The sequence below is a fragment of the Acanthochromis polyacanthus genome, chromosome 4 (genome assembly GCF_021347895.1).
Source record: "Acanthochromis polyacanthus isolate Apoly-LR-REF ecotype Palm Island chromosome 4, KAUST_Apoly_ChrSc, whole genome shotgun sequence".
Taxonomy (NCBI): domain Eukaryota; kingdom Metazoa; phylum Chordata; class Actinopteri; family Pomacentridae; genus Acanthochromis; species Acanthochromis polyacanthus.
Window position 1 is genome coordinate 34790268 of NC_067116.1, and position 26462 is coordinate 34816729.

Below are 26462 nucleotides of genomic sequence, written 5' to 3' on the forward strand. Positions count from 1 at the left end.
GGCTGGCAACATAGACTGCTTAAAAAAGATGGGCGTTTGTACGATAGTCCAGTTAACACACCCATGGTGGCAACTCGTCAGTCAAAAGGTAGCCACACTCTTAATCATATCCTACGTTATTGTCTATTTTACTTTAAACGGAACGATAATTTACAAAAATCGACACCATGCTCGATTGAAGAAGAGATGAAACTAGCTAGACCAGGCATTGAGAAAATGTTTCATAAGGTAATAAATTATGTAAGAAGTAGGGTCACTATCTCCTATTTTTGTAACCAGAGTCGCCCCCTGCTGGCTGCTAGAATTAATGCAGGTTTAAGGATTTCCGTATTGGCTTCACTTTTCACACTTAGATTCTGTGTACGTATTTAGTTTGTGCATGACAGTTACATTTTCAGTGTAAACAAAATTACAAAATACTGTGTTAGTATTGGTTTTGTAATCGAAAGGATTTAAGTCGAATCCCACAACGTCTTGGAAAAACTCACTTTTACCATATGGCCTTTTCTTAAGTGCTGCTTTTGTTTTCACAATTTTGCTGCATTTCAATATTTCTATGTGATCTTATTGTTTTGTTTTTTTTGTCCTGTTTGTTCCTGCTGTAAAGCAATTTGTAACTGCGTTTTAAAAGGTGCTAAATAATAATAGTAATTATTATTCTTATTTTTATTGGAGAGCTCAAAGCTGGACATATCTTAACAAATGCAGCACAGTAAAGACCCGAAGTCAACTTTTACTTGTCCTTTCTTTTGTAATTTTTTTGGAGAAAAGGATGTTATGAAACCCACTTTTACTTAAGTAAAGTTCCTAACATACTTTAACATTTCATAGGAATGGAAAAGCGATGGGGTTTTACATAAAAATAGTAAATAGTGAGTTTTTAACACTTACTATGTGGCACATGACAACAAATTTAATCAACAGAGAAAATCTCAATCTTAACTTTTACAATAATTTTTCGAAAGGGCCACTCCAATCATTTTACATTTAATTATGGAGCACTTTCTGTCTTCATTGGCTCTGCACAGGTGTAGAGTGGCTCAGAGTAGCTCTTGCAGGTTTTAATGACCTTAAATTGTAATGCTCTGGTCAGAGGAAAGCATGTTTAGACAAACAAAATTACAGGCCTATATACATTCATCCATATAAACTATACATTAGCACAGTTTTCATGATGTCTTGGCCCTCCCTCAGACAATTATGAGCCTCCAACTCTTTGTTTTCTTCATTCTGGTAAAAATTATGCATCAATTTGTGTGTTTTTTTTTTTTGTTTTTTTTTTGCATCAAAGATGTCTCTGTTTAGGTAACTGATTACAGATGAGGCATGTTGCGGAAAAATAATTCACTTTTATGGTATTTGATGAAGATGGAATAGTGGGTTGTGAAGGAGTGCTGCTTTCAAGGAAGAACGACATAATTACTTGGCAAAAACGCAGAAAACAGTCATGTTTGACAGCCATTAAAAAAACAAAACTAAGCCACCTCTGGGAGCCCGTGTACATGCCAGAGTTCATAAAAATGTCATGTGTGGGCTGCCAATTTAGGATTTTTTGCAGCTTTATTTATCATGATGTAAAAATGTAGAAAAAAATCACTAACAGAGTAGCTCCTCAGCTGAAATGGCTGCTGCGTAATTAAGATTTACTGGATAAAAAGCGTAAAATCAGGACTGGCTGCGTGCATCTTCATCTCGATCTGTCGTTCTGTCTCTGAATACGTTTTTTTTTCTGGTCGGAAAGCAGACAACACCTCCCTCTCTCAGTGTATCGTGTGCGTAACAGGCTCCACCAGCGGCTACTATAAACATGTTGACGCCACGGCCACTCAGAGATACCTGGTCGGCCCGCACCGTCCCCTCTGGCGTGCTCCAGGAGAACAAGCATGTATGCAAACATGTATGCTGCTGTTGCGAGCTGTACTGAGCATCTGTGCCTTTAAAGACTTGTAAGTGCGCTTCTACCACAGCCCGCTGTCAACTTCCCACAACTCCAACGCGCTCCGGCGAGTAGAGTAGAGCAGAGCCACCTTACGCGTGAAAGGCACTGAGGTCACCGTCACAGCTAGACCCATGGAATAATAACTATGGAATACCACTGGATACTGCTGTCTATCTTTTTACAGCTAACCTTTCGTCCAGGTAAGACTCTGCTTTTGCCCTTGCCACTTTACGCACGCAACTTGTTGCTGTTAGCTTCTGGACAACGATAGGATCGAGAGTGTTTTGTAGTTATTTACCCCCTTTTAGAGCAGTAAAATGAAGATAACCCACATATAACGATGTAAACTGCTTTGCAACGCCCTCGTCGTACGTATTTTCCAGACTTTCCTTTGTTCTGGGAGCAGCCAGATCTGCAGGCTGCTGATTAAGACAACCTGAAGTCACAGAAACCTAATGAGGAAAGTGGATACTCTGACTGACGATCTGGATGCTGGAGCGACTTAATAATTAATGTTTTACTCAGAAAGCAGGGCGCCATTAACAAGAAAAAGTAATCAAACCGTGGAGGTGAAGCAGGACGCAGAGTAACACAGGATTTCTTGATCGTGCTTTGCTCGGTGTAGGCGACAGGTTCAAGCGGGTTTGAACCGCACATAGAGCCGTACACAGCCGTCATTCATGTACTGCAGGCTCTTTATTCATAGGAAACATACAGGGACAGCTGCTGTGCAGCATGCGTGCTTAATTTCTCAATTACGGGATAAATGTTGACAGGCATTAAGACTTTAACACTGAGCAGTTTTGCTTTGTTGTGGTGAAGACTTTTGAAAACACGTTGCAACGATTATTGCTTTGGCACCATCAGCAGCGGTACACTCCGTTAACACCTCAGAGCGTTTCTTCTGGCTCTGTAAATAAAACTCAGTTGTTTTCTGTTTAAAGACACGGTTTTACGGAGGTTTTTGTCTGATAATATGCAGGTTTAGCATTCAAGTTCCACTTTTTATATCCTGTCAGGAAACAGAATGTGGGATTTTCCCGCAGAGATGGTTTTGCAAATTTATGGAAAGCTGTCTGTGCAGAAACAAGCGGTGAACCGCGAGTGATGCTGTTTAACTTTGCGCTCCGTTGTTGCGCCCTCCGTGCAGGCGCAGCTCCAGGCGGCATCAGGTGGACGTTTTCTGACACAATTTCCATCTTAACGACAGCTTGGTAGTGTGTGTGTGTGTATGTGTGTATATATGTGAGTGAGTGTGTGTGTGTGTGTGTGTGTGTGTGTGTGTGTGTGTGTGTGTGTGTGTGTGTGTGTGTGTGTAGAGAGACAGTTGACCATCTCGCCATCTTGATATCATCAGGGAATTTGAATGAGTGCCACATTTCGAGGCAGTGTGCACAGGCTTACCTGTCATGTGATGCAATAAGGCATGACGTTTGCCATAATGCGCATAGATGGATGCAGACCGCATGCATTTTTCAATTGTTTTCTTGTGCTTTTTAACATTTTAATAACCAACTATAATCTGAAAGGCTTCAATAAATTACATGCATTATCAGTAGATTCTCCTTTTTATCTTGTCACATCTACGCTGAGCCCAAAGCTTTGTGTTAAATTCCACAGTTAGTAGTCAAATATTTACCTGTGCACAGACAGGACTCTCCAAACAGGTCAATTAGCTACATTAAGGGTCCCCAAACAGAGCCCTCTTTGTATAGTGATACTTTGCTGTTTGCTCTTCTGTGATCTGACAAATTTCACCATTTAATCTGTGATGCCACCACACCCTTCTCACACTAGTATCCCCCTTCATGGCAGACCTGTCTTGTCGGACTTTATTTATGAAGTGTGTTTTATTGATAAATTGTGTTATAGTGTGGTTTGGAGGCTGGCGGGAACACCTCTATGAGCAGCACTCTCACTATCCGCAGTCCAGATCTGTTTATCACATGTGGCTTCAGTAGAAAAAGTGACGTCTTCACAGGGAACACAAAAACATTCGACAGTCACATTCCCCACCTGTTTCCAGTTGGTGCAACAGATTAAATCTTTAGGTTACCACCCTCCTTCAGAAAGCAGGTCATGCAGTTGTTTTAGGTTATACCATGTCTGATGAAATGCAGAAGGAAACTTGTGTGTGTGTGTGTGTGCGTGTGCGTGTGCGTGTGCGTGTGTGTGTGTGTGTGTGTGTGTGTGTGTGTGTGTGTGTGTGTGTGTACATAATGTAGTGAATCCTTCAATGTAGTGAATCCTTCAAAGGAGTCTAAGATAAATCCCTGATTTTGGTGTTTTTTTTCTCTAATTGCGACACAACATAATTTTCTCTAGTTTCAGTCTCCAAACATCCTTTAAAAGAACAATCTGTGAATAGCACTGAACTGCTCGAAGTTTCTTCAGAAGAGTTTATACTTAAATCCATGTTATCAAATGTTACACTGTTCATCAAAAGACATGTCAATCACTTTGGGTGTGATGGCAGGTACAAATCCTGTGTTTTGAAGTCTAATGTGGACAACCCTGTTGTTTACTTTTGCATCAGGGATTTTGTCTTTAAGCTCCTGTAATACACAGGAATCCTGTGGGGTCGTAGATGTTGATGCATCTCGACTTCACATTGAGGATAAAGTTTTAGTGCTGTAGCATAATTTACCTCTATGGTTTGTGAGAAAAAGGAAAGAAAAGAAAAAAGAACCCCAATCTGTAAGTCTTTAAATCCACATCAGTGTTTCAACAATGTGGACATGAGTATGCCCAATCTTCTCTCCCAAGGTGAGATAAAATGGGGCTTATGTGTTGTAAAAATTACCACAGCTTGACTCATCAGAGATTGTTTGTTTTATATGCATTGGAATGCCTTTTGTATCCCACCATAGGCGACACAAAGCCCACGATCATTCCTGTCCAGTCCTACCTTGTCGTCTCGCTCAACGAAGCCTTCGACCTGCGTTGCAAAAGCGAGAGCAGGACGCAGTGGAGGCGGGAGGACCGGCCGAAGCCGCTGAGAGCCAAAGAGATCGATGGGATGTGGACGTTGCACTACCCCAAGGCTCTCCCTCTTCACATGGGGCGCTACATCTGCCAGGACGAGAGCTCCAAGGAGCAAGCCTCCATCTACGTCTATGTGAAAGGTAGCCGGACGTGTGTTTGTGTGAGACTGTGAGGTGAGAGCTGAAATCTAGTGAAAGTGGAAACAGACTGCAGGCAACAGCAGACAAAATCTTTTGGCGTTTTCTCGCTTCGCTGACACAGAGCAGAGTGTGTGGGTGTGTTTGTTGAGGAAGGTGTTTGTAACTTTGCCCTGGACAGTTATAGTAGATTCTAGAGTATTTATCGAGTGCATGACTGACTTTTAGTGTGTTTCCTCCTCTATGTCACCCCCACATCCTCTTGGCCCACTGCCATCACTGCAGGCTTATATCATGTGCAAATCATTCACTCTACGTACAATCCCTGCATCAACCTTTGAGGCAACCGGCAGAATCTACTTTTTAGATTTGAGGCCAGTGCTGTTTGCACCATTATTATAAATGGCTTTGTTGCTTTAAAGTAGTGTTGCTTCTGCCTCTGTAGGATTAGATCTCTCTGCTGAGAAAACTGAACCTGACAAACACAGCCAACTCATCATGTTGGCAGATCCGGATCGTGTTCTTGTAAATTGCTACAAATTTGAAATAAGAGAAAATAATTGAACTGGAATTAGTAGATTTAGATTTGCAATTTTTAAGATTTTAGTCATGGTTGATTTGGCAATACCAATGGTTACCATGGTAACGTCAAGTGTGCCTCAGTACCACAGATCCAAAAATTCACAGGGCAGAAAATAAAGTTGTTTGTGTTTGCCTGCTTCAGCAATAACTTAAAACTGCTCTGATGCTGAGTGCAGAACTCTTTGTGAACATTGAGGGCGTTTCCATCGATTCAGTTTTTATGTGTATTTTCAGAATAACATGCAAACCTGAGGGGTTATGTGGGAAAAACAAAAATAGCACAAAATAGCACTAAAATAATCAATAATAACAATAAAATGTTCATCCCAGGCTTAAAGCACTGTGAAAGTCGTTGTGCAGATTGAGTGTAGCGTAATTAAGAGTCAGTGAGGAACTTAAAGCATCTGACTTCAACATTCATTGCAGCTTCTGTTCCACTGAAGAGATTAACAAGGTGAAAACATCCGCTCCGTGTGGAGTTCCTCAAACTCATCACAAATGTCACATTTGCATAGTGTTGTTTTCTACTCTTTTTTTCTTGGTAGTCTTTCAATTACACCATTCTGTTCTGCGCTCGTCTTCTGCAGCTTTCCAATAGCACCTGATTGAAGAATTAGCAACACAAACTGATAATGTTTGTGAATGAGAATGCGCTTTAGTCATTTGTTTTGCTGATTTTCTGGAAATTTGAGCTGCACGGAAACCTGGCAAACGAGATAAGATTGTATTTGATTACCTGCCTGCACTAAATTCTGGGAAACCTCTGTGCTTGTAAAGGCTTTTTAAATCCAATTCCAGGTAAAAATACAAATAAATAAGAGTATTATTGAATGTAAATGCATGCAATTTTCACAGATTTCATGAAAGTCTTAGAAATACACAGTGTCTACAAATGCATACTCATCAGCATCCATTTCATTTGACGGGTGATTGAGCGGAGGATTGCAGGGCTCACCATCCTGGCAAGAAGTCAAAGCAACAAAATATTGCTGTAAAACTTCAACAGTTCAGTGTGCAGCCCTGCTGTGACACCACCTGTGCATTTGCATTTTTTGGCAGATCCTGAAAATCCCTTCAGAAAACCAATGGTGTTCGACATTCTCACTCGTGAAGGAGAGACTGCTTCCATTCCCTGCCTGGCAACGGATCCAAGTCTGGACAATCTGCGCTTGAAAACATGCTCCAGTGAAGCTCTGGCCTCTGGTCTCCAGTATACTGCGAGCCTGGAGCAAGGCATCGTCATTCACAACACACAAAACGCCTACGAAGGTTGCTACGTGTGCACAGGAACACTCATGGGAAGGAGCGTCACGTCACATGAATACTACCTGACAGTGAAACCAGGTACAGTGATGTGCCTGTGTGAAGTGAATGTGCATTGGCTTTGGAGTCTTTTTTGTGCATGAGTGAAGAATTTGACATTTTCATGCAAATTCATGTGGGTTTATTTTCCTTCTTTAAGTACCCGCTACCCCTCCTGTAATCGAGCTGCAGCTGTCTGGAAGAGTGATTCTTATCCGGGGTGAGAGTCTTTCCCTCACCTGCAACACCACTAATGTCAATGGAGAAATCCATTTGCAGTGGATCACCCCCCCTGGCTCGGTGAGACCCTTCTACCTTATCTTTGCAGTGTACTGTGCTCAGCTGGTGTAAGATTCAACTTAGATGTCTAGTGACGTATTGAGTTGTATGAAAATTCGGTACCTCTTTTCCACTTAGTCCCAAATAAGCTGCTAACACAAATCTTTTAGTGTCAGAAACACCAAAGACAATTTGAGTTCTCTTTTACTGAGAACAGAGTTTTCTTCCTGTGTCTTCCTGTTGTCTGTACTAATGAACGAGAGTGAAAGAGGTCAGTGTTGATGCAGTTTAAGCTTCAGGATCTTGGTTGTGTGTTTATTTTGTGGACTACAGCAAGTGTGTGATTGTCCATGTGTCTGTGCACGCTCGCATGCAGGTGGTTGTGCGTCTGTGTTTGCTTGGTCAGGATAGAAATTCAGACGGGGTTAATCTCTAGAGATCTCTGGGCGTTGACAGGGTGCCGTCTGGTATCCACAGCAACCAGCAAAGGTTGACGGTGCTTCACGAATCCTGACAGAGCACTTCACACACATGCGCAGCGCCACATTGCAAATTGCAGCGGTGAGGCCGCAAGATGCCGGGAGCTACAAATGTGAAGCTAGGAATGAAAAAGGGAACAGCACCAAGTCAGTGTGGCTCGATGTTTATGGTGAGTAAATAGCGAGATCGGCTTGTAGTTAAAGTTGCACTCAAACTCTAGAAACTCAACTGAAACCGAGTTTCCATAATGTGTTTTTCCTTAGACAAAGTTCATAAAAACTTACCCAATTTTGCAAAAGTATCTTAAGGCGGTTTTTGACTTTGTCCAAAAACAGTTAATTTGCATATTGGGGGATGGAAAAACCCTTTTGATTGTGTTCTGATATAGTGAACATGAAGCTCTCTGTTTCCACTTCCTTTATTGTCCTGACTTCCTGAAACTTGGCCGAAACCAGCTGATATGAGAGAAAAATTACAACTGTCTCGATTAAAAACAATTCCTGAGAACTTTATGTCCCAAAAATGGCCAAAGTTTTACTTGTTTCTTCTTTCTTAAAGTTTTTTCGCAATTGACAAACATCTAGTTTGCAATGCAGCCTAGTTTAATCGTTGCAAAACACTCAATGGAAAAATAATTGGTTATAAGATTTTTTTTAATTTAAATCAACACTTAAATAATTGCATAAATATTACCTTGACCATTGTATGGAAAAAACAACTTTACTTTCAAACTGATGAAAACTAAATCCATTTTGATGAAATTCAATGGTCCAGTCTCAGTTTTTCATAGATGATCGCGAAGGCCTTTCATTCTTGTGCTGAATTTCTTGATATTTCACTTGTGTCCTCCCAAAAGTGCAAACAGCAGCTTTGAAGTTCACAGTTTTCATTTTAAAAACAAATGGTAAAGGAGGAATTGTGTGACATTTTAGGAAATTTGCTTTCTTGTTGACACTTTCAGCTCAGGATATATTTCACTTATGTGTCTAAATTTTGGTCCTTAAAAATGAAAGTTGGAAATTCTAAGCTCCAACCCATGAAATTTGTTGGATTAGCTGAGAAAACTCTCCTCCTGAATGTTTGTCTCAATTGGACAATATTTACCCCACCCTCAGTGACCTTGAAGTTTTTCCTCTTTTTCGCCTTGGGGTGCTCATCGTCTGGGAATAAATACAAGATATAACAATTAAAATTGGAGTGAAAATGAAAGTTTTAACATCAGAACTGATATTAAGCAATTTAATCTACATTCTACATGTATGAAAAAGAAATAAATATCAATGGTGATAAAAATTGTAAATATTCGAAACATCCATTATATGACTGAGTATGCTTGTATTCTTGTTTGTTCTAAATGTGAAAACAAAATCCTTAAATAAAAAGCAATATTTATATTCCATATTCAACTCTGTCTTAAATATCTGTTAGTGTTCCTTTTAAGGCTGCTAAGGCCGTCTATTGGCACCCAGCTTAGTTCTCCTCGGTCTTCTGCTGAGGCACCATACCAGCAGCTTCTGTCTTCTTTTTGGAGTCTGGAAATTTTGTGCGATGACGAGAAACAACTTGGAGGAGAAACTGCAGTTGCTCCTCATTCTGAGTTAGCTTTCGATTGTATTCTTGAATTAAGGCAACAATTTTCAACACATCGTCCGCTGCCCTCCCACACAGACTTCTTGTTCAGCTCAATTCGGTAGGTCAACAGTCTCAGTAGTTCTTCTTCAGAGGGAAGTTGAGAGCCAGGAACATTTTCAATTGGAGCAATCAAATACCGGAGCTTAGCTGCAGCCATGACTTAGAAATTACAACTCAGCCAGTCAGCCTGAAAAAAGCAAAAGTACACTAGTGCCGCAACTCTTTGCTCCTGAGAGGGCAGTCAGTAAAGGGTGAATTGATGGGTTGAGAGCTAATACCAAGAATCCCCAAAGGGAAATCTCTCAGCCCTTCAATTTGAGCTGACAGAGGTATTTTAAACTTCAGCACAGTTTATGTTATTGCCCTGTTGTCAGCGATCGTGATGAGATTAGGCTAAACTTCAGTCTCATTGAGGGAGGGGTAGATGTTGTTGGAATTGGAAAATAATTTACCAGGAGAGTGTTTTCAGCTATTCCAACAAATTTAGGGGGTTGGAGCTGAAAAAATATTAATTTGAAAATTTACCCCTCTGGAAGGACCACCCTACTGTGAAACTACAACCAGAAGCTGGTTTAGCTTAGCTTAGCATACAATACTCTGCCTGGAAGTTGAACAGCAATATGCAGTTTTTCAATATTGCCCTCTCAACTTGGCACCTTTAATGACCAAATTATGTCAATAGGTGACTTTTTGTTGCAGGAATTTGTCAAAGATGTGAGGTGATACTAGCATTTAAAGGAACTATAGGCATTTTTTTAGCCTTCTTGTTTCCATTGTGCTGTAGGACATCAACTCCAAGTGCGTGGCAAAAGTAGTCACTAGATGTAACTCCAGTTCTTTGAGCACGGAGGTAATAGGAGGATGGAGAAATGTTATTAGCCAATATGGAGAATTTTACATTGTTGACAAGGAGAACACTGATTACCTATAATTACACTGCAACTGGTGCTGGTGGTCTTCTCCGAATTTAACCAATCAGCAGTGTCTTCTTAGAGTTTGACCAATCAGCATAGAGACCTGCTAAGGGTTCAAGCCACCCTAAAGTGGCCTGCAAGTTTATTCATGAAAAAATGTCTGAAGGGTAGCAATCACTTCAACTTCAACTCCATGGCCATGATGATCATGGATTAACTGATTATTCTTGAGCCACTGATTGCCTGACATGCGTTAATAGCAATAAGAATATATCTATGTGAGAATTGTCATTTAAATCTGTAACTTTAATTACGAGATTACAGAAAATTTTAGTCAAGCAACCTAAGATAAACTAAAGACTCCTGCTAGCTTCGTATTCGTCACCCAGACGTGAGAGTGCTATTAAACCTGTCATCGAACTGGCTGCTTGTTGAAGCCTTAAGTGCAATTTGCAGATATATGAGCAATATCAATTTTCTTCTCCTCTAATTTTCCACCAAAAAAGGAGCAAACATGTTTCCTAAAATGTCAGACATTGCGCTTCAAATGTACATATGTGGAGTGATTCGGTGTCTTGTTTATCTTTTCCAACTGTGAAGTCTACATATACATGGGTTGAGTTACTCTGACTTACAAGTAAGTCTCGAAACCAGCACCGGTCACATCATTCGGCGCCATTAAATATGGCCTCAAATTTTCCATCAGTACGTTTAGCAACAGTATCACTCTTTAATTTTTCAGAGAGAGGATTCATCAGTTTAACACCCACAAACAACAAGACCATCCACGTCCGTTCCGGCGAGAGTTTCTCTCTGAAAGTCAACATGGAGGCTTATCCAAAACCTCATACCTTGTGGAGCTTCATGGACCAAGAGCTGAGAAACACAAGCGACCATGTCATCACCACACACAGTAATGCATACAGGTGTGACAACACACAAACAGACACTTACTTTACATTGCCCTAGTCTTTACACATAGATGAAAAAGCTCATTACTTTGGCTCGGTGGAATTTAGCATCTGTGGTTTGACTGCAGTTCACAGTTCCCTGAGAAGAACAGCTGAAACACTGAGCCCCACCTCAGGGTTTCAAATGAAACTGACATTTTATAAATGGCTTTCGCAGGAAATCAGACCATGACCATCTGTAGTATTACCCCTCAGGAGAAAAAATAAACAATTTTGTAATATTACGCAGTCCTGCATAGTTTACATGTCTCAACATTTCTTACTTACTTGGACATGATTCACTTAAGCAAATGTTCAAAGGGAACCCAGCTGTTGAAACTGTTTTCATTATGATAAAAATCCATAAATCCACATTAATGGTGAAAAATAATATATTTAACAAAAATAGACTGAAAAATTTGACATCTTTTAATATTTCTAATGTGTATTCAGAGGATGAGCAAATAAGCAACAAAGGGTTAAAGACAAAGGAAGGACTGCTTATAATCTAAAATGCAGCTATCTGGACATTTTAATCTCTTTCTCATTCTCCACAGATTGTGACTAAATGTGAATCAGCTGTTAAAGCATTAATAAAATACCCAATTCACTACAGATTAACAAAAATCAATGAATGTATTCATGCTAAAAATGCAACTTTTTCCTGTTTAGTTACAGCTGTGAGCTGAGGCTGGTGCGGCTGAAAACGTCAGAGGGTGGAGTTTATACCTTCCAAGCCTCCAATGGTGACGCGTCAGTAAATCAGACTTTCACCATCTTTGTAATCAGTAAGTGGCGCCGTAGACTTTGTGAAAGGTTTTCTGTTCCCTTAAGCCACATAATGAATGCCATTATTTCACACTGCATCTACATACCAACATGGGGGAACTGACCTTTTCTTTGTATGAAATGAGCTCCATCTCTCCACCCTCACCCACCCTGCATCTGTAGCTCACTAAGGTTTCTTGCGATGGGATGTACTGTAATGTTATGATAAGCTTACATAACTTATTCTAACTTTTGTTTATTAGGTAAGCCTGAGATTGTATCTCATGAGGGCCCAGTGGATGGACAGGTTCGCTGTGTGGCTGAGGGGTTTCCTGCCCCCCAGATCACCTGGTACTACTGTGAGCAGCCGTACGTCAGGTGAGATTTTTAAAGACCCTGAAAACGTTTGATTCTTGATGAGTTCCTGACTGTCATTTTTGGTTATCTACATGAGAATAATATCTTCTGCCAAAGTTACGACTGTTTTGTTTGCTTCTCATGGTTGATTCCTGCATTTCTGCTCTTGTTTGCCTTTCCCTACTGTTTTCAGTCGGTGGCACTGAATTAGAAAATATGTCACGCTCCCCCACGTAAAACGAAGCTTTGTGCTAGAAATTTGACCAAATTCCACCTTTGTAGTCATGAGGAGGTTCTGCACATATTTTTTTTATGAAGAAAATAACAACATGATTGCTGAATGAGACATTTTGGCAATACTTTAACTTGAAATGGACTTTTCAAGGGTTTTAAGAAACCACAAAATTGCTTAACATAATGATTGTGGAACAATGTCAAGATGATCCATGCAAAGGATTCTCTTAAATTCCTCTACAGATGAAAAGAATGAGAAAGCACCAGCAGACTATGCTGGCATTGTGTATTAGCTACACTGAACCTTGCAACCACATCCTGAAACATTTTTATCAGTTGGAAATGAATAATCGTCAGATTGGTCATCTGTTTCACATATTGGCTAAGTAGAAGAAAAACTGCCTAAGCTCTGTCATATGTTTTCAAATAAATATAATGCTTTAAGCAGTCTAGTCATTATCATTATTTGTGCTGACAAATGCAATGGTTCTCTAAATTCAGTGAGGCGTGCATGTCTGGATATTCCACAACAGGCGTCTGTCTAGCAGTTATTTAACAGCACTAAAATGAGGATCTTTCTTGGATCTCTGCAAACTTCTTTATGCTTTAATAGGTGTTCTCCATGTTTGCACACGGCTCTGCCCAGTTACTGCAGGGCCTCCGCCCGCAGTATCAGATCTGTATTTTGTTTGTAGTAACATTCTTACAATGCAACTTTTTTTTAAAACTCACCCAAGGTGCATGTGGAGGGTCCTTAAGGTCACAGTAAAGACGCATTGGATAGAGTCGGGAATGATGATGACGGTGGAATGTGGGATTGCGGGATTTGACGGAGCTGACTTGTGATTGGTTGACAGTGATAAGATGACCCCCATGTGACTGGGGATTGGAAAGAATTGACTTGTGATTGGTAGGCGACCGGGACGTCTGCCCAGATACAACTGGACATGGCTCATCTCGTGTCAAACGTAAAATGTGCTGAGGGAGGAGCACCCGGTTGCTGTAGCAACACCAATCCCTAACAGTACACCCAATGAATCATAAGTGATAATCCGAACTTTATCCCGTCATTTTTTTAAAATTGCAATCAAATCCAATTAGCACTCATTACGTGCACTCTCACTCCAAGCACGCAAATGTATGTCTGTGAGCTTATGACCAGAGAGCACTTCGACAGCACCTGCTCTTTATGGTGTTGTGCAGTAAAGTATGGAGTCTTGAGCTGTTTTGACGTATTTCATCCTTATTTCATGAGCACAGAAGAAATTCCTCGGTGTTATTATGACTTCTGGCAAAACAACCAGCTGGTCAAGCACTGAAATATGAGGATGTGTTTTTACGGTTCTGCATTTTGTGTAAAGCTGCCACTCACACATGCTTGTCATAACTCAGGAAAGGATTGTGTGTCTTAGGGGAGAGACACTCAGGTGGCCAGAGAATTCTTTGAAGAGCTCGGTGATGCCATCAAATCTTTGTCAATAAACGTATAACTGTCTGCCTCCAGGTGCTCCCAGCAGACGAACGCCACCCAGGAGGAGAACAATGTCATGACCATCACATTGTTCAGCCCCATGTTCGGGAAGACGGAGGTGGAGAGTCGAGTGAACATCAGCAGGGGACGGTTCAACACCCTGGAGTGTGTGGCCACAGTGGAGGGAGAGCAAGCCTACACACTCTTCTCCATTAATGGTGAGGTGAAGTCGCGTGTGCACGTCAACAGCATGCGCACAGGTAGACTAAATAGGGGCCACATGGAATTAAAGTAGGTGCCTGTCGGTCGCAGGGTTTGTTGGTGAATTGATGTAATCCTCTGCATGCCCTCACCTTTAGATTAAAGTGCAACGGAGTCAACAACACAAGCGAGCGCATACACATTAAAATGTTTTCACTTTCAGGTTGCAAGTCTTTCTCCAAATGATTTTGTTCTCTTTATAGCTTACTCAAATCCTTTCAGTGTTGTTACGAACTCTGTGAGTCTTCACAGTTCTGCCCCTCAGTAAAGCCTCAGTTCAAAATATTTACTGAAATCACGACTTTAGGGAGGATTAACCCGTAAACTACTAGATGTTGGTTGTCTGTAATCTGTTAGGTAAACATAGCAAAGAGAGATACCTCAGAAACGATTGTCTACGATGAGATGATAGGAATTAGCTCTAGTCCATTGTTTACTCTATGACTCCAAATCCGTTCTCTTCTAACGGCCTCCCCATCTGCTGCACAGTGTCCTCAAAGTGGTGCGAGTGCAGGAACTGAAAGTACAGCAAAGTCCCTGAGTGAGCCTGGAGACCTGGGTTTATGCAGGACACGGCGGGCTGACTGCGGCTACAGAGTGTATGTGGGCGAGCATTAGGAGGAAGGAGAGCACGTTTGTGGCCAGGCAGGACAGGCCTTTGGGAGCGTGTGCCCAGGATTTTTGTGCTTCACTGAGTAGCAGCAGACCAGGCGGAGGCGCTAAGAGTGTGGAGCGCAGTAGGAGTCCTGGCAGTGCCGGGCATTCTGGGGCTGTAGGAGGCTTGGAGGTGTCAGTGAGCTGCAGCAGAGAATACACAAAGCTTTAGAAACCACTGACAGGTTTACAGGGGATTAGTTCCTGCAGACTCTGCATTCTCAGATTTGAAGTGGAGAGAAAGCTTCTTATCTCTAAAGAGCTTATTACACCCCACTGTACAGAGGAGCAAAACAATGAGGCATCACAACCAGCCAGACACAAAGGAACAGAACACTGATTGCCTATAATTACTCACTAGCACAGCTGTAAAAACAACAGCAATCAGTAAAAAAAAAAAAAAAAAAGAACACCGTACAATCAAAAAGGATTTAAGCACTTAACGAAGTAAAGTGAAACATTTGCATCAAAGAACAATAGCAGAGAATCCAGTATGCATACATGTATAATTGGATTAGTACGCTGTTTTTTGATCATAGTGGTCTTCACTGTGACTTTGCCTTCCCTGGCTTACCTTAAGTCCTCTTTGCAATGTCATTTAGAGTGTAAACATGACAAACCATTGAAAGGGTCCCTGACTGGCTCTGTCACTGCTCCACTATCAAGCCTTATCTTTTCTGTCTCCTTGCAGAGAGAAGACTTCCCCATGATCTGTTCTCCCCTCTGTTAATTGGCTCTGTATCAGCAGCATGCATCCTCTGTGTCGTCCTTATCATGCTATTCTACAAGTACATGCAGGTAAGACAGCGCTGCACTGTTCCTGCGAGACACACCCTCTTCAAGACAAGTCAAGAAAAAGAGTAGAACATGCTAAAACCGCTTCAGTTAATTTGTCACGGTATTTCACGTTTTGGTGTATTTTTGTTTCTTTGTTCGTGTCAGAAACCTAAATACCAGATTCAGTGGAAAGTCATTGAGGGAATCCACGGGAACAACTATGTGTACATTGACCCCACCCAGCTCCCATACGATCACCAGTGGGAGTTTCCTCGAAACAACTTGCATTTTGGTGAGCCTTCTGCACTCCTTTATGAGAATCACCTGCAGTGTGTGTTCTGTATCCAGGCCATAATTCCATTAATCCATCATTCCTGACAGTCTGCAGCACTGTTCGCCCTCGTTGTCAAGTCTTAGTAGTAAATTACCATAGCGGCAAAATGATGTGAAGATAAATGGGGTTTGCCTCAGTAACAGTCCCACTAATAAAACCCAACAGAGCAGTCAGTATGACATCATCGCTGCCACCCCTCAGGCTGCTTCACACTGATTGACAGACACTCTGTTTTCTGTGTATATGGACACAGCATTAAGGTTTTAACTATGTCTGTGGTCATTACTGACTAACCAGTTCCACAGTTCATCATTGATGAAACCCCACTCCCTCACTGCAAACACAATATTGTTGACACATTCTGGGTGTTGTTTTCAACTAACCTCCTTAAACAGGATCCTGCGTGTCCTGGTGCCTACGTACACAGCCCGGGGACTCAAACTGGTGTCCTAGGAACGCTGGCATGGGGCCTGTTTGTGGGAGGGAAACAGGACAGGGAATAACTGTTTTATTTCTGTCTTCTTGTCTTCAGGGAAGACGCTGGGATCTGGTGCATTTGGAAAAGTGGTGGAAGCCACTGCATATGGACTCTCCAAAGCAGATTCAGCCATGACGGTGGCTGTGAAAATGCTCAAATGTAAGCGCTGTCAACACACATGCAAATGAAGCGGGCTGAGCGCAGTGTCACTATTTTGACTCTGTGATAAATGTGCAGTCACTCTGTCATTGCAAGAAGTTTGAGTGAATAAATAATTTGCCTGCAGGTGTTCAGAGGCAGAGACAGCCTGCCATTAATGTGCATATTTGTATTTTGCGGTTAGCACACGGCTGCCAAATCAACATATTAAACAGGCACCTACTATTTTAATTAACCTCTAACAACAGCCAATTTTTAAAAATCAGGATCGCAATATGTAATTAAACTTCATCTCGAGCTCAGTTTGCTGCTAATCTTTTTGCAAATGTTGATTGTGTTCCTTCTTTTTTTCACAGCAAGTGCTCATGCCACAGAGAAAGAGGCGCTGATGTCAGAGCTGAAAGTCCTCAGCTACTTGGGAAACCACGTGAATATTGTCAACCTGCTGGGAGCCTGCACTGTTGGAGGTGCGTTCACCATGTTGTCCTGCGTTATCATCTGTGGAATGAAACTGAAAACTTGTTTGCAGAATTTTAGGAGATAAATTTTCTTGTAGCTCTGGTTGCAACATGCCTTGCCTTTTATCGATATTCTCATCAGGCATGTTTCTGTGTCTGCAGGACCTACACTAGTGATCACGGAGTACTGCTGCTTCGGAGACCTGCTCAACTTTCTGCGCAGAAAGAGAGAATCCTTCATCTGCTATAAGCTTGAGGAAGACTACTACTACCGCAACGTCATGCAACAGAGAGTCGCAGATGGGTCAGGTTCTTTTTTGTGTGTAAAGAGTGGGTTTATTGTCTGCAGAAGGAGAAAAGAGAGTACTAGTATTTACTATCCAGAACGTGCGTAGGAGGAGGGTATTTGGACAGCAGCGTGCTTATGTGTGGCTGTGTTCGGCTGAGACCAGACTGCTCCTTTCCTCTTCACAGTGACAGCTTGAACGGCTACATGACCATGAGGCCTTCTGTTGCTGGCAACCAACCGCTCGGCTCATCCTCCGAGAAGAGACGCTCGCTACGCAAAGGCAAGCCAGACGGCCATTCATCAAGTCTCAAAATACACAGAAAAGTACTTGAACTCTGTCTGAGAAGTAACCTCCGTCCTGTTCGCCCTCTCAGGTGGCTCCTACGTCGAGGCGGATGCTGAGAGCGATATGTTCGAAGAAGACGGTCTGTCTCTAGACAACGAAGACCTTCTCAGCTTCTCGTACCAAGTGGCCAAAGGCATGGAGTTCTTAGCCTCCAAAAATGTGAGTGTCTGATACCATGCTGGATGTTTCGAATAAAACTCCAGTTGGTATAGGATATGTCATTTTCTAGGAGCCTAGATCATATTTCCACAGCTCGTAAACGGATCTGAAATGCATGTTAGAGCATGCTGCTGAAAAATGTATTAGCTGTGAAGACAAAGATACTGTGGCCAGAGAGCTCATGTGTCAGTATCAGCGGTTGTCTGTCACAGATTAAAGTGTGGAAATTCAGTTCCAAAGTGCATTAGAACAAGGACCTCTTCCATGAGTCATGTTATTATAGAGTGGTCATCCAAATAAACTCAGAATTTAAAGTAGGTAATAGTGCATTTGTTTTGTAGTGTATTCACAGAGACCTGGCTGCCAGAAATATCCTGCTGACTGAAGGGAGAGTAGCGAAAATCTGCGATTTCGGCCTGGCACGGGACATCACGACAGACTCCAACTACGTGGTTAAAGGCAATGTAAGTCTTCACGAACTTGGGAATCTGAGATGAGCTTGTCTGAACTGTCAATACGAATTTGTTCAGTAATAAACTGGTTTAATAGAGCTCCTCTGATCAGTCCAACTCAGAGTTTTTCTTCAGAGTTACTGTGTAGGAGTCTACTGATGTGTTTTTATCAGGGAGGATTCCAATACAGGTTATTAATAATCAATGAGACCGATACCTGATAATTGGAACCAGTATACATTTGCAGTAAGAAATGGAAATCTTTGTGCCAAAATTTTATATAACCTTTGTTTGTGTATATTTGACATATGTGCAAGTAAACAAGAACTTTTCCACGTTTAACCTTCGGTGTTGATAGCAGTTTATTACTTAATGTGTGCAACTGTGTGCTTTTTTTGAATGTACTTATCGAGAATCAGTTGAAAAAATAGTGATACTGAAAAATGCTGTGTATCAGATCCCACAATCCCCTTCTGCTGTAAGGAAAAATCTTCTTTAAGAGCTCTTCTAGCTCACTGGAAAGCACAGTTTAGCTGTATATATGTCAATATAAATAATACAGAGAATATGCAGTCATTTTTACAAGTTGTAAAAATGACTGCAAATAAAAAACTACATAGTCTGGGTTTAGTGCCACAGATGTTTCGAATCATATTTAAGACCAAATTGCCAATGCAATTTATCTCACTTCAACTAACGCTGCTCCTGCTTAGAGCTCAGGTTCTACTAGCAGTTGGTAACTTCAAACTAATTAAAGCAGGTCACAGCACAAAAAATAGTTATTTACGTTTTTTATGTAGAGATAAGTTAACATGCAAATTTGGATTGCTAACAGGCCCGACTGACAAAGCAAATGCTAGCTTGCTAGCATGAAACTGAAGGTGATAAGTAAAAGAAGTCATATGGAAAGCAGTTGACTTGCGACATTGTATTTGAAGCGTTTTCTAAAATCAGTGTAGTTTGTTATAATCAGTCACACTTTAGGTGTATTGCATTTAAAGTCCTTTACTAAACCAAAGGAAAAATAAAACAATAAAAGACATAAAAAGCATTACATTCAATAGGCCTATAGTGAAACAAGACAATAATAGAAACATGTTAAAAGATGCACAAAAAAGAGTAATGAATAAATATACAGTATCAAATGACAAATAATGAAGTAAGTTACTTATCATTGAAACAAGACACAATATGCTGCGTATTATTACACTAAGTTTTGATTAGTAAAATCAGCAATTCCTCTCACTCTACAATGTTGATGCTAATAATTCTGACATCCATGTTTTTTGTATAGATAGATGTTCAAAAACAATTAAGTAAACAATGCATTGAACAGAGGCATGACTGCTGACCTTCTAAAACTGCACTGATGCTACTGCTTTTTCCCAAATTTTTTGTTGCACAGCCAAATTTAACAAATTACTCATCCAAAAGTAGATAGTTATGCATTAATTATGTTGAAAAACAATTAACTTTGGATGGATTTATGAAATCCTGGTACAACCAAATCCACTTGTGCCAAAGCTTTAGCATTTGCAGTGATTGAACTGTAAAACCAGAGGTTCCCCATCATTTTTTACTTTATTTTCATATGCAAACTTTCTGTTATGTAACTCCACGGTTATCTGATCTACCTGTCTGCAAAACAAACCTAGTTTTGTTTGCAGCATATTTTACTGTAGAAGGGCATTTCTCCAAATATTAGTTCCTTAGATCTTTATCCTGTTTTCTGAGAACTGCAGGATGTTCTCTAATTTCGTAAAACAGATAAGTTTTGTTTTAACATGCTTTGTGTTTTCTGTGTTCTTGCAGTGACCTCTTTTGTTTTATCAGTTTAGTCACCACAGACAGACAACAGTGAGAATACTTCTACAAACACTGTTGATGTTACCATATATGGATGTTTTAGTAATCAATCCTCTTAACGCTGTCGTGGCAAAATTTTCTCAGACACTTCTTGGGTTTTTCCGTCCTACTCCTAGTTGCAGTAACCTCCATTTCCATCAGCACATATGGTGCCGTCTTTAAGGCAAATCGATGGCTGCTGGTTTATGCATTGCCACCAGTGAGAAAGCTCAACGTTGTCACCCCACAAACTAGATTTAACACTGCAATAATCCAAGAGATTTACTGAGCACTGATGGCTGTAATCAGTTCTGTGCGAGCTTGCTTGCCTTAAATAATGGACAGCTTCTGAAAGAGTATCCTCGAGGCATAATGTCATAAACCTTTACCATTAGCGTGGCTTGTTGCAAGCAAGTACTGGTATTTCTAAATGACTTGAATGTGTGAGCCGACTGAGACCTGTCAAATTCACAGGATGTATGTGTTTCGCATTTTTTCTTGAGTGCCAGGTATGGAGGTTACAGATGTGCTGAGCTAGAGATCTCAGGCAAGAAGTCTATGTGTAAATCGTGTGTAGATCAGTCTGGTCATCTGTCAATCCCTTACCATAGTAACAACAAAAAAGGGTTCTAATTGTGATCTGTTGCAGTTTTCCATCTATTCACTGAGTGCTTTTCTCTCAGGCTCGTCTGCCAGTGAAATGGATGTCTCCAGAAAGTATCTTTGAATGTGTGTATACATTTGAGAGTGACGTCTGGTCCTATGGCATTTTGCTTTGGGAGATCTTCTCACTAGGTATGTCTGTACATCCAGTGTATGCGTTTCAGTGGCTGTCAGAGGTTCTTAATGTGACTGACTATCTCCTCCGAACACATAGGAAACAGTCCTTATCCTGGTATGCCTGTGAATGCCAAGTTCTACAAACTGATAAAAGAAGGATACAGGATGGATTCTCCAGAGTTTGCACCCAGTGAAATGTGAGTTTTTAATTGAAGTGGAATGTAAGTGTGTATAGAAAGTGTTGAATTGAAATATGAGTGAAAAGATAATCAAAAGAAGTGATGTTTTGGTTGGATAGATGGGAGTTGATGAGATTATGAAAGAATGCAATGTCGGGAAGGGGATTGAATAGTAGCCTGCTCTCATGATGGTGCATTAGGCTTTTCACAAGAATAACTAAAAATGAGGACATGTTAGAACTTTCAAGTGGAACTGAGAGAAACAGGCCGTGATAATTAACACCAGATAAATAACAGCGTTTGTGTGTTTGTGTGCCACTCTGCAGGTATCAGGTTATGAAGTCCTGCTGGGACGCGGACCCCTTCAGCAGACCCCCTTTCAGGAAAGTGGTGGAAAGGATTGAACAGCTGTCAGACGCCACTAAGCATGTAAGCTGCATGACTTTGATATTGTTTTTCTTTTTTATACGTGGTTGAAAATGACATTCCTCGAAAATAATGTACCAAGACGACTCTGTGGGCCGGAACAGGATTATGAGGTAATGAAATCGAAGCCACTCCCTAGGGGCCTCAACTGATAAAAGTTGAAAGAACATGGTTCATGACCAAACTGGGCCCAGTTTTTGAGCCCTCCCAAAAAAGGATAGAAAATGTTTACACAAACAGCCATGACAAACATAAAGTTAAGCAGTCCCATATGCTATCTGCTAAACCAAAAACCAAGGAACACCATCCTTAACCCGAAGTAGTTTCTGGGCATGTTTTATTCCTGTCACATTTTTACTCATTGTGGACCCATTTTCTCTGCAATCTAAGTCCTAAACCTGTAGATGTGAAGCATAGCCATGGCGAGAAAGAGAGAAAAATGTCTTCTGTACAGTATGAGATACTTATCATGTCAAATAAGTTTAATTTATTTTATCATTTATTTTACTAAAACAAAAAAACCTGGAACCAGCTACCATCCATCCATGATCTATACACTGCTTAATCCTCATTAGGGTAGTAGGGGAGCTGGAGTCTATCCCAGCTGACGCCCTGGACAGGTCACCAGGCTATCACAGGGCTACATGTAGAGCCAAAAAAATCCCACTCACACAACTTAGTCATCAGTTGCCGGAGTACCTGGAGAAAACCCACTCATGCACAGAGAGAGCATGCAGAAAGACCCCAGACTCAGCCGCAAACCGGGGATCTTCTGACTGCAAGGCGACGGTGCTAACCATTGAGTCACTGTGCAGCCCTGGAATCAGCATGTACAACTTTTTTCCAGGTGTTACCAATACTAGAAAGAAAATGGTTTCTCTATGTTCTTTTTAATATTTACATTTTTAATTTGTTCCAACACTTCTCTGCTGTCTACTTTGTGTAAACGCTGCCTGCAGTTCAGCCCAGGTCAGCTGAAAAATCTCCAAATTTTTGTCACAACTATGGCTGTTGGTCATAGCTGGGTTACCAATAGCTTTGCAAAATGTTATTCACAAATAAATACAGAAGCCATCTACTGCAAATGGTTTATTTTTGATGAATTTTTAAACATTTGGCAATAGCAAATACTTGGCAATGTTTTCTGATGGCCCGGCATGTCACAGATGAGTATTAGAACACTGTTGAAAATTAAATGATTCTTTGTGGTTGTACAGTTTATCACTCTGTTAAATTCTGTAATTTTGATATCTTTTAAAAACAACGCACCTTTCAAACCCACCAGCGGGTTTTGGAATTAAGGTTAATGGAGTGGTAGCATCAGCTGTATCAAGCTCATTTTACTCTCAGCAAAATGTTAGTTTTCCCAAAAGTCAAAGTCTTTTTCATTCGCTTTATCTGCATGATGTAATTTGGCTTAGTGATTGTGAAATGTTCAGAATGACTTCTCACGGGAAAAATTTTTTGAATAGACCTCCCGAGTGTTCACACATAATTCAGTTAAAGGTCTGGAGTGTGTCGTAGCCTGAGCAGATGTGTTTGAACTCCTGGCTTGTCTGATTTACTCATGCTACACACTGGGTTGTTCTCATGACATCCTCTTGCACCTCTACAGCTTCAACAGTTCTTCTAGGCATGAGCTTCAGAAGATAAGTCCACTTGAGTAATACGCTTGCTCATTCACTTGCAGAAAGGTCGATGAGTAGATCGATACCACTCCTGTGTTCGTGCGTTAAATTTCAAGCCAAAGAAAAGTTAGCTTAGGTTCCCATAAAGACAAGAAATGGGATGAACAGCCAGTCTATCTCTTAGCAAAGCTTCAAAGCTGCCCTCCAGCACAGCTAAGGCTCACTAATTGACACCTTAATTACATGGATGGAGGTTTCATTTGAATACTGGAGGGGACATGTTAAGAGGTGTGTCTGAGGATCCGCCCAGAGAAATTTTAAGCCTCAAACACTTAATTTCCTGCATTCTTGAGAATCTTGATACACCAATTTATTCCTTTGTTGCAGAAGTTTACGGTGGAGAGGGCTTTATTCATGGAAAAGGGTTTTATTTATGTAAATTAAGACAAAAAAATGGTGTATGTATGGATCTAATTTTGTTTTCCACAATACATTTGAGCTGATAATTCATATATTGAGATTATGTTGGCATTCAGATTGTGCTCAAGTACAGCTTTTTGAAGTTGCTAAAATGGATGTAGACTTTTAGTCTTATTTAACTTAAAAAAACAGTCTTTCTGACCCATGATACTCCACATGATTTCACTCTTCTTGCTAAGCTAAGCTGACTGTATCATAACTGTCAAGCTTCATAATTCACCTTCTGAACTGCAAGCAGTGTCTTTGACGTTAATTTGCTCCTGTCACATTTTGATGTATTGTGGGCGAATTTTCCACTGAAATATAAAGTCCTGCATCTCTGTGGAAACTGTAACCATGGCTCGAAACAGAGAGGATAAAAACATGTCATGACCATGCAGTATGGCATAGTTGTGATGCCATAAATCATAAAAAAGAAGAAATAAAAGCTTTTCTCTGTTTCATTTAGAAGCATTGAAAAAATTTTTACATCTACAGCATTTTTCCAAGGGCCCACAGGCAGCAACAAATGGGAACTCTGCATACTATACATATTTCACTGCTGGCATTTTTGATTTGTTGCCATATTTGCTGTATACACAGCCTGCAGTTCAGCCTAGCTCCCAGAATTTGTGTTACATCACTGTTGATCACAGCTGAGTCACTAGTAGCCTTATTTTTGCACTGAGGAGTGCAGTTTTTTTGTGTGTTTTTTCCCCCAAATGGTTCAGTTTTGGCAGATTTTTAAATAATATATAAAATAAGTGATTCTTATGAATTACCTAAATTTGAATGTCACATGTGAGTAGTTCAAGGAGCACTGGAAAATTAAAAAACTTATTATTATTTGCTTGTTTCTGGCTGATAAACTTGTATCATTTTTGTGATTTTTTTTTAGTTGTGTCAAACCCACCAAACCCAGCAAAATGCCAGTTTTCCTAAAATGTCAAACAAAACAAACAAAAATTCTTATCCAAGTTTTGTATTTTTATGACTACATTTTGATTTCCTTACTCCAACACCAAAGCTACAAGAAAGACAAATGGTGAGATGAACGAATTGCAGCTGCAGGACTGAAGCAGCACCAGACCTCACAGACTTTGCTCTCTCCCTCGTTCCCCTTCTCTTTAGGTTTATCTGAACATCAGCTCCAGTCCTCCTGTGACACCCAGAGCAAGAGAGGAGCCCAGTTCCCAGAGCGCTGCGTTTTGCCATCTCAACTCAGCTGGTGGCAATAGCAGTCCGACCCAGCCCTTACTGGTCCAGCACGAGGTCTTCCTGGAGGGACAACAGTTACAGCCCACCGGGTGTAAGGACCACCCGATCTGTCTGGCTGCCTCATAAAGTTGGCCTGTAATGTTCCGCCACAAACCACCCAACCACTACAACCGCCCACCGCCCCGGTACCAGCAACATTTATTGTGTCGTGTTGCCAGACTGAATGGTTAATAACCATGTAGGAACAGAAAGAATGACAAAGGGAGGAGACTTGGACTAACGCTCCCGCTCACAGCAAAGACCTGTAAAGGAACCAGGAGGGTGGTGGGACTTCAAACATTACTCTAAATCTTTCATTGAGTTCATTATTACACTGTTCTCTGTTTTGTTTATTTTTTCAGTTATGTGCTTCCTACACAATTTTGTCTTTTTGGGGTTTCTTTTTTTGTTCTCACCATATTCTGTTTTCTTTCTATCTATCGGAGGTTTATTTTACTTTTTACATTTTGTGTTTTGTTATTCTTTGTTGTTTTCTGTCATGGACATTGATGTAGCGTTTTTTATTTTTTTGGTCGGCTGTTGCAGTTGTTGGAGGAAAAAAGAAAAAAAAAAAAAAGGCACTTGAGGCACTTGATGTTCACTTCATTCAGCATACACCATATAATGCAGCTTTCTTTGTTTTTCTGGAAACTCTTATTGTTGTCAGTATTATTTCCACCTGTTCAGATATACATCATATGAAGGGGAGACACTTTTCGGGGGGCAATTTAAATTGAGTTATTGAGAAACTGATATATAAGCTATAATCAGCATTGGTTGGCCATGCTTGGAGTCCATAAGTGCTTCAGGTTGATTAGGAAATACTTAAATGCTCTTTTATGTAGGACGTCACTACGTAGAGAGGCCAATAACAATCTTTACTGGACCTTATTATAAACCATGGATCGTGCATGATTCCCTCACACACACAGTTGTCTTCAAAGATATGGTATAGACATGGTAACGCCAGCTTTTCATTTATGTGCTTGTGACTGTATATTGTATACATATCTGGAGGTGACGCTCTGCAAGGAAATGTGAGTCACGACGAAGAGGACAGTCTGTGAAGTCTTAGTGTTCGTCTTAGCTTTGTTACACAAACAGGTCATTTTTGACAGCTGGAACTGCTTGGGAGAAAGAAGGTTTTTTTTTCTTGGTAAAGGTGTTAATAAATGCAGGTTCATTTGGTTCCTCTCCTGCCACATCCAGTGTAATGATAATTTGTTTAACAAGCAATGAGACCAGGTACTGGCCATTTCTCCAGATGTCGTTTTTCTCTTCTGTTCTACCTTCATAAAGGACAAAGAAAATAAGGCTCTTTGTGTTTTAGACTGACAGGCATGGTTCTGTTTTCACCACCCGTGCTAGCTGTAGTTCTCTGTTGTACAGTATGTATCACGAATAAAGTCAAGGCGACGCTCATGTGAAATGCCATTAAGTGGACTGCAGTAATCCCTGAGGCGACATGGCCAGAGGAAAACGGAGGCTCTT

At 40.8% G+C, this 26462-nt stretch overlaps 1 protein-coding gene across 3 annotated transcripts; it reads left to right on the plus strand.

Annotated features, from left to right (window-relative positions):
- The first annotated feature begins 1751 nt into the window (after nucleotides 1–1751).
- Nucleotides 1752–26089, plus strand: kita (KIT proto-oncogene, receptor tyrosine kinase a). Of its 3 annotated transcripts, none has more exons than XM_022203029.2 (21): nucleotides 1754–2139; nucleotides 4810–5064; nucleotides 6703–6987; nucleotides 7106–7245; nucleotides 7681–7873; nucleotides 10993–11176; nucleotides 11873–11988; nucleotides 12232–12346; nucleotides 14064–14248; nucleotides 15637–15743; nucleotides 15888–16014; nucleotides 16589–16693; nucleotides 17050–17160; nucleotides 17314–17455; nucleotides 17626–17720; nucleotides 17815–17945; nucleotides 18287–18409; nucleotides 20926–21037; nucleotides 21120–21219; nucleotides 21528–21630; nucleotides 24846–26089. In XM_022203029.2, the coding sequence occupies exons 1-21, from the start codon at nucleotides 2085–2087 to the stop codon at nucleotides 25056–25058; spliced, it is 2997 nt and encodes a 998-aa protein (XP_022058721.2). In that variant the 5' UTR covers nucleotides 1754–2084; the 3' UTR covers nucleotides 25059–26089. The 3 variants fall into 3 exon arrangements, with proteins under 3 accessions (XP_051803580.1, XP_022058721.2, XP_022058722.2); XM_022203030.2 differs by having other exon boundaries at nucleotides 7702–7873; XM_051947620.1 differs by lacking the exons at nucleotides 21528–21630; nucleotides 24846–26089 and having other exon boundaries at nucleotides 1752–2139; nucleotides 21120–21223.
- Nucleotides 26090–26462: the final 373 nt, after the last annotated feature.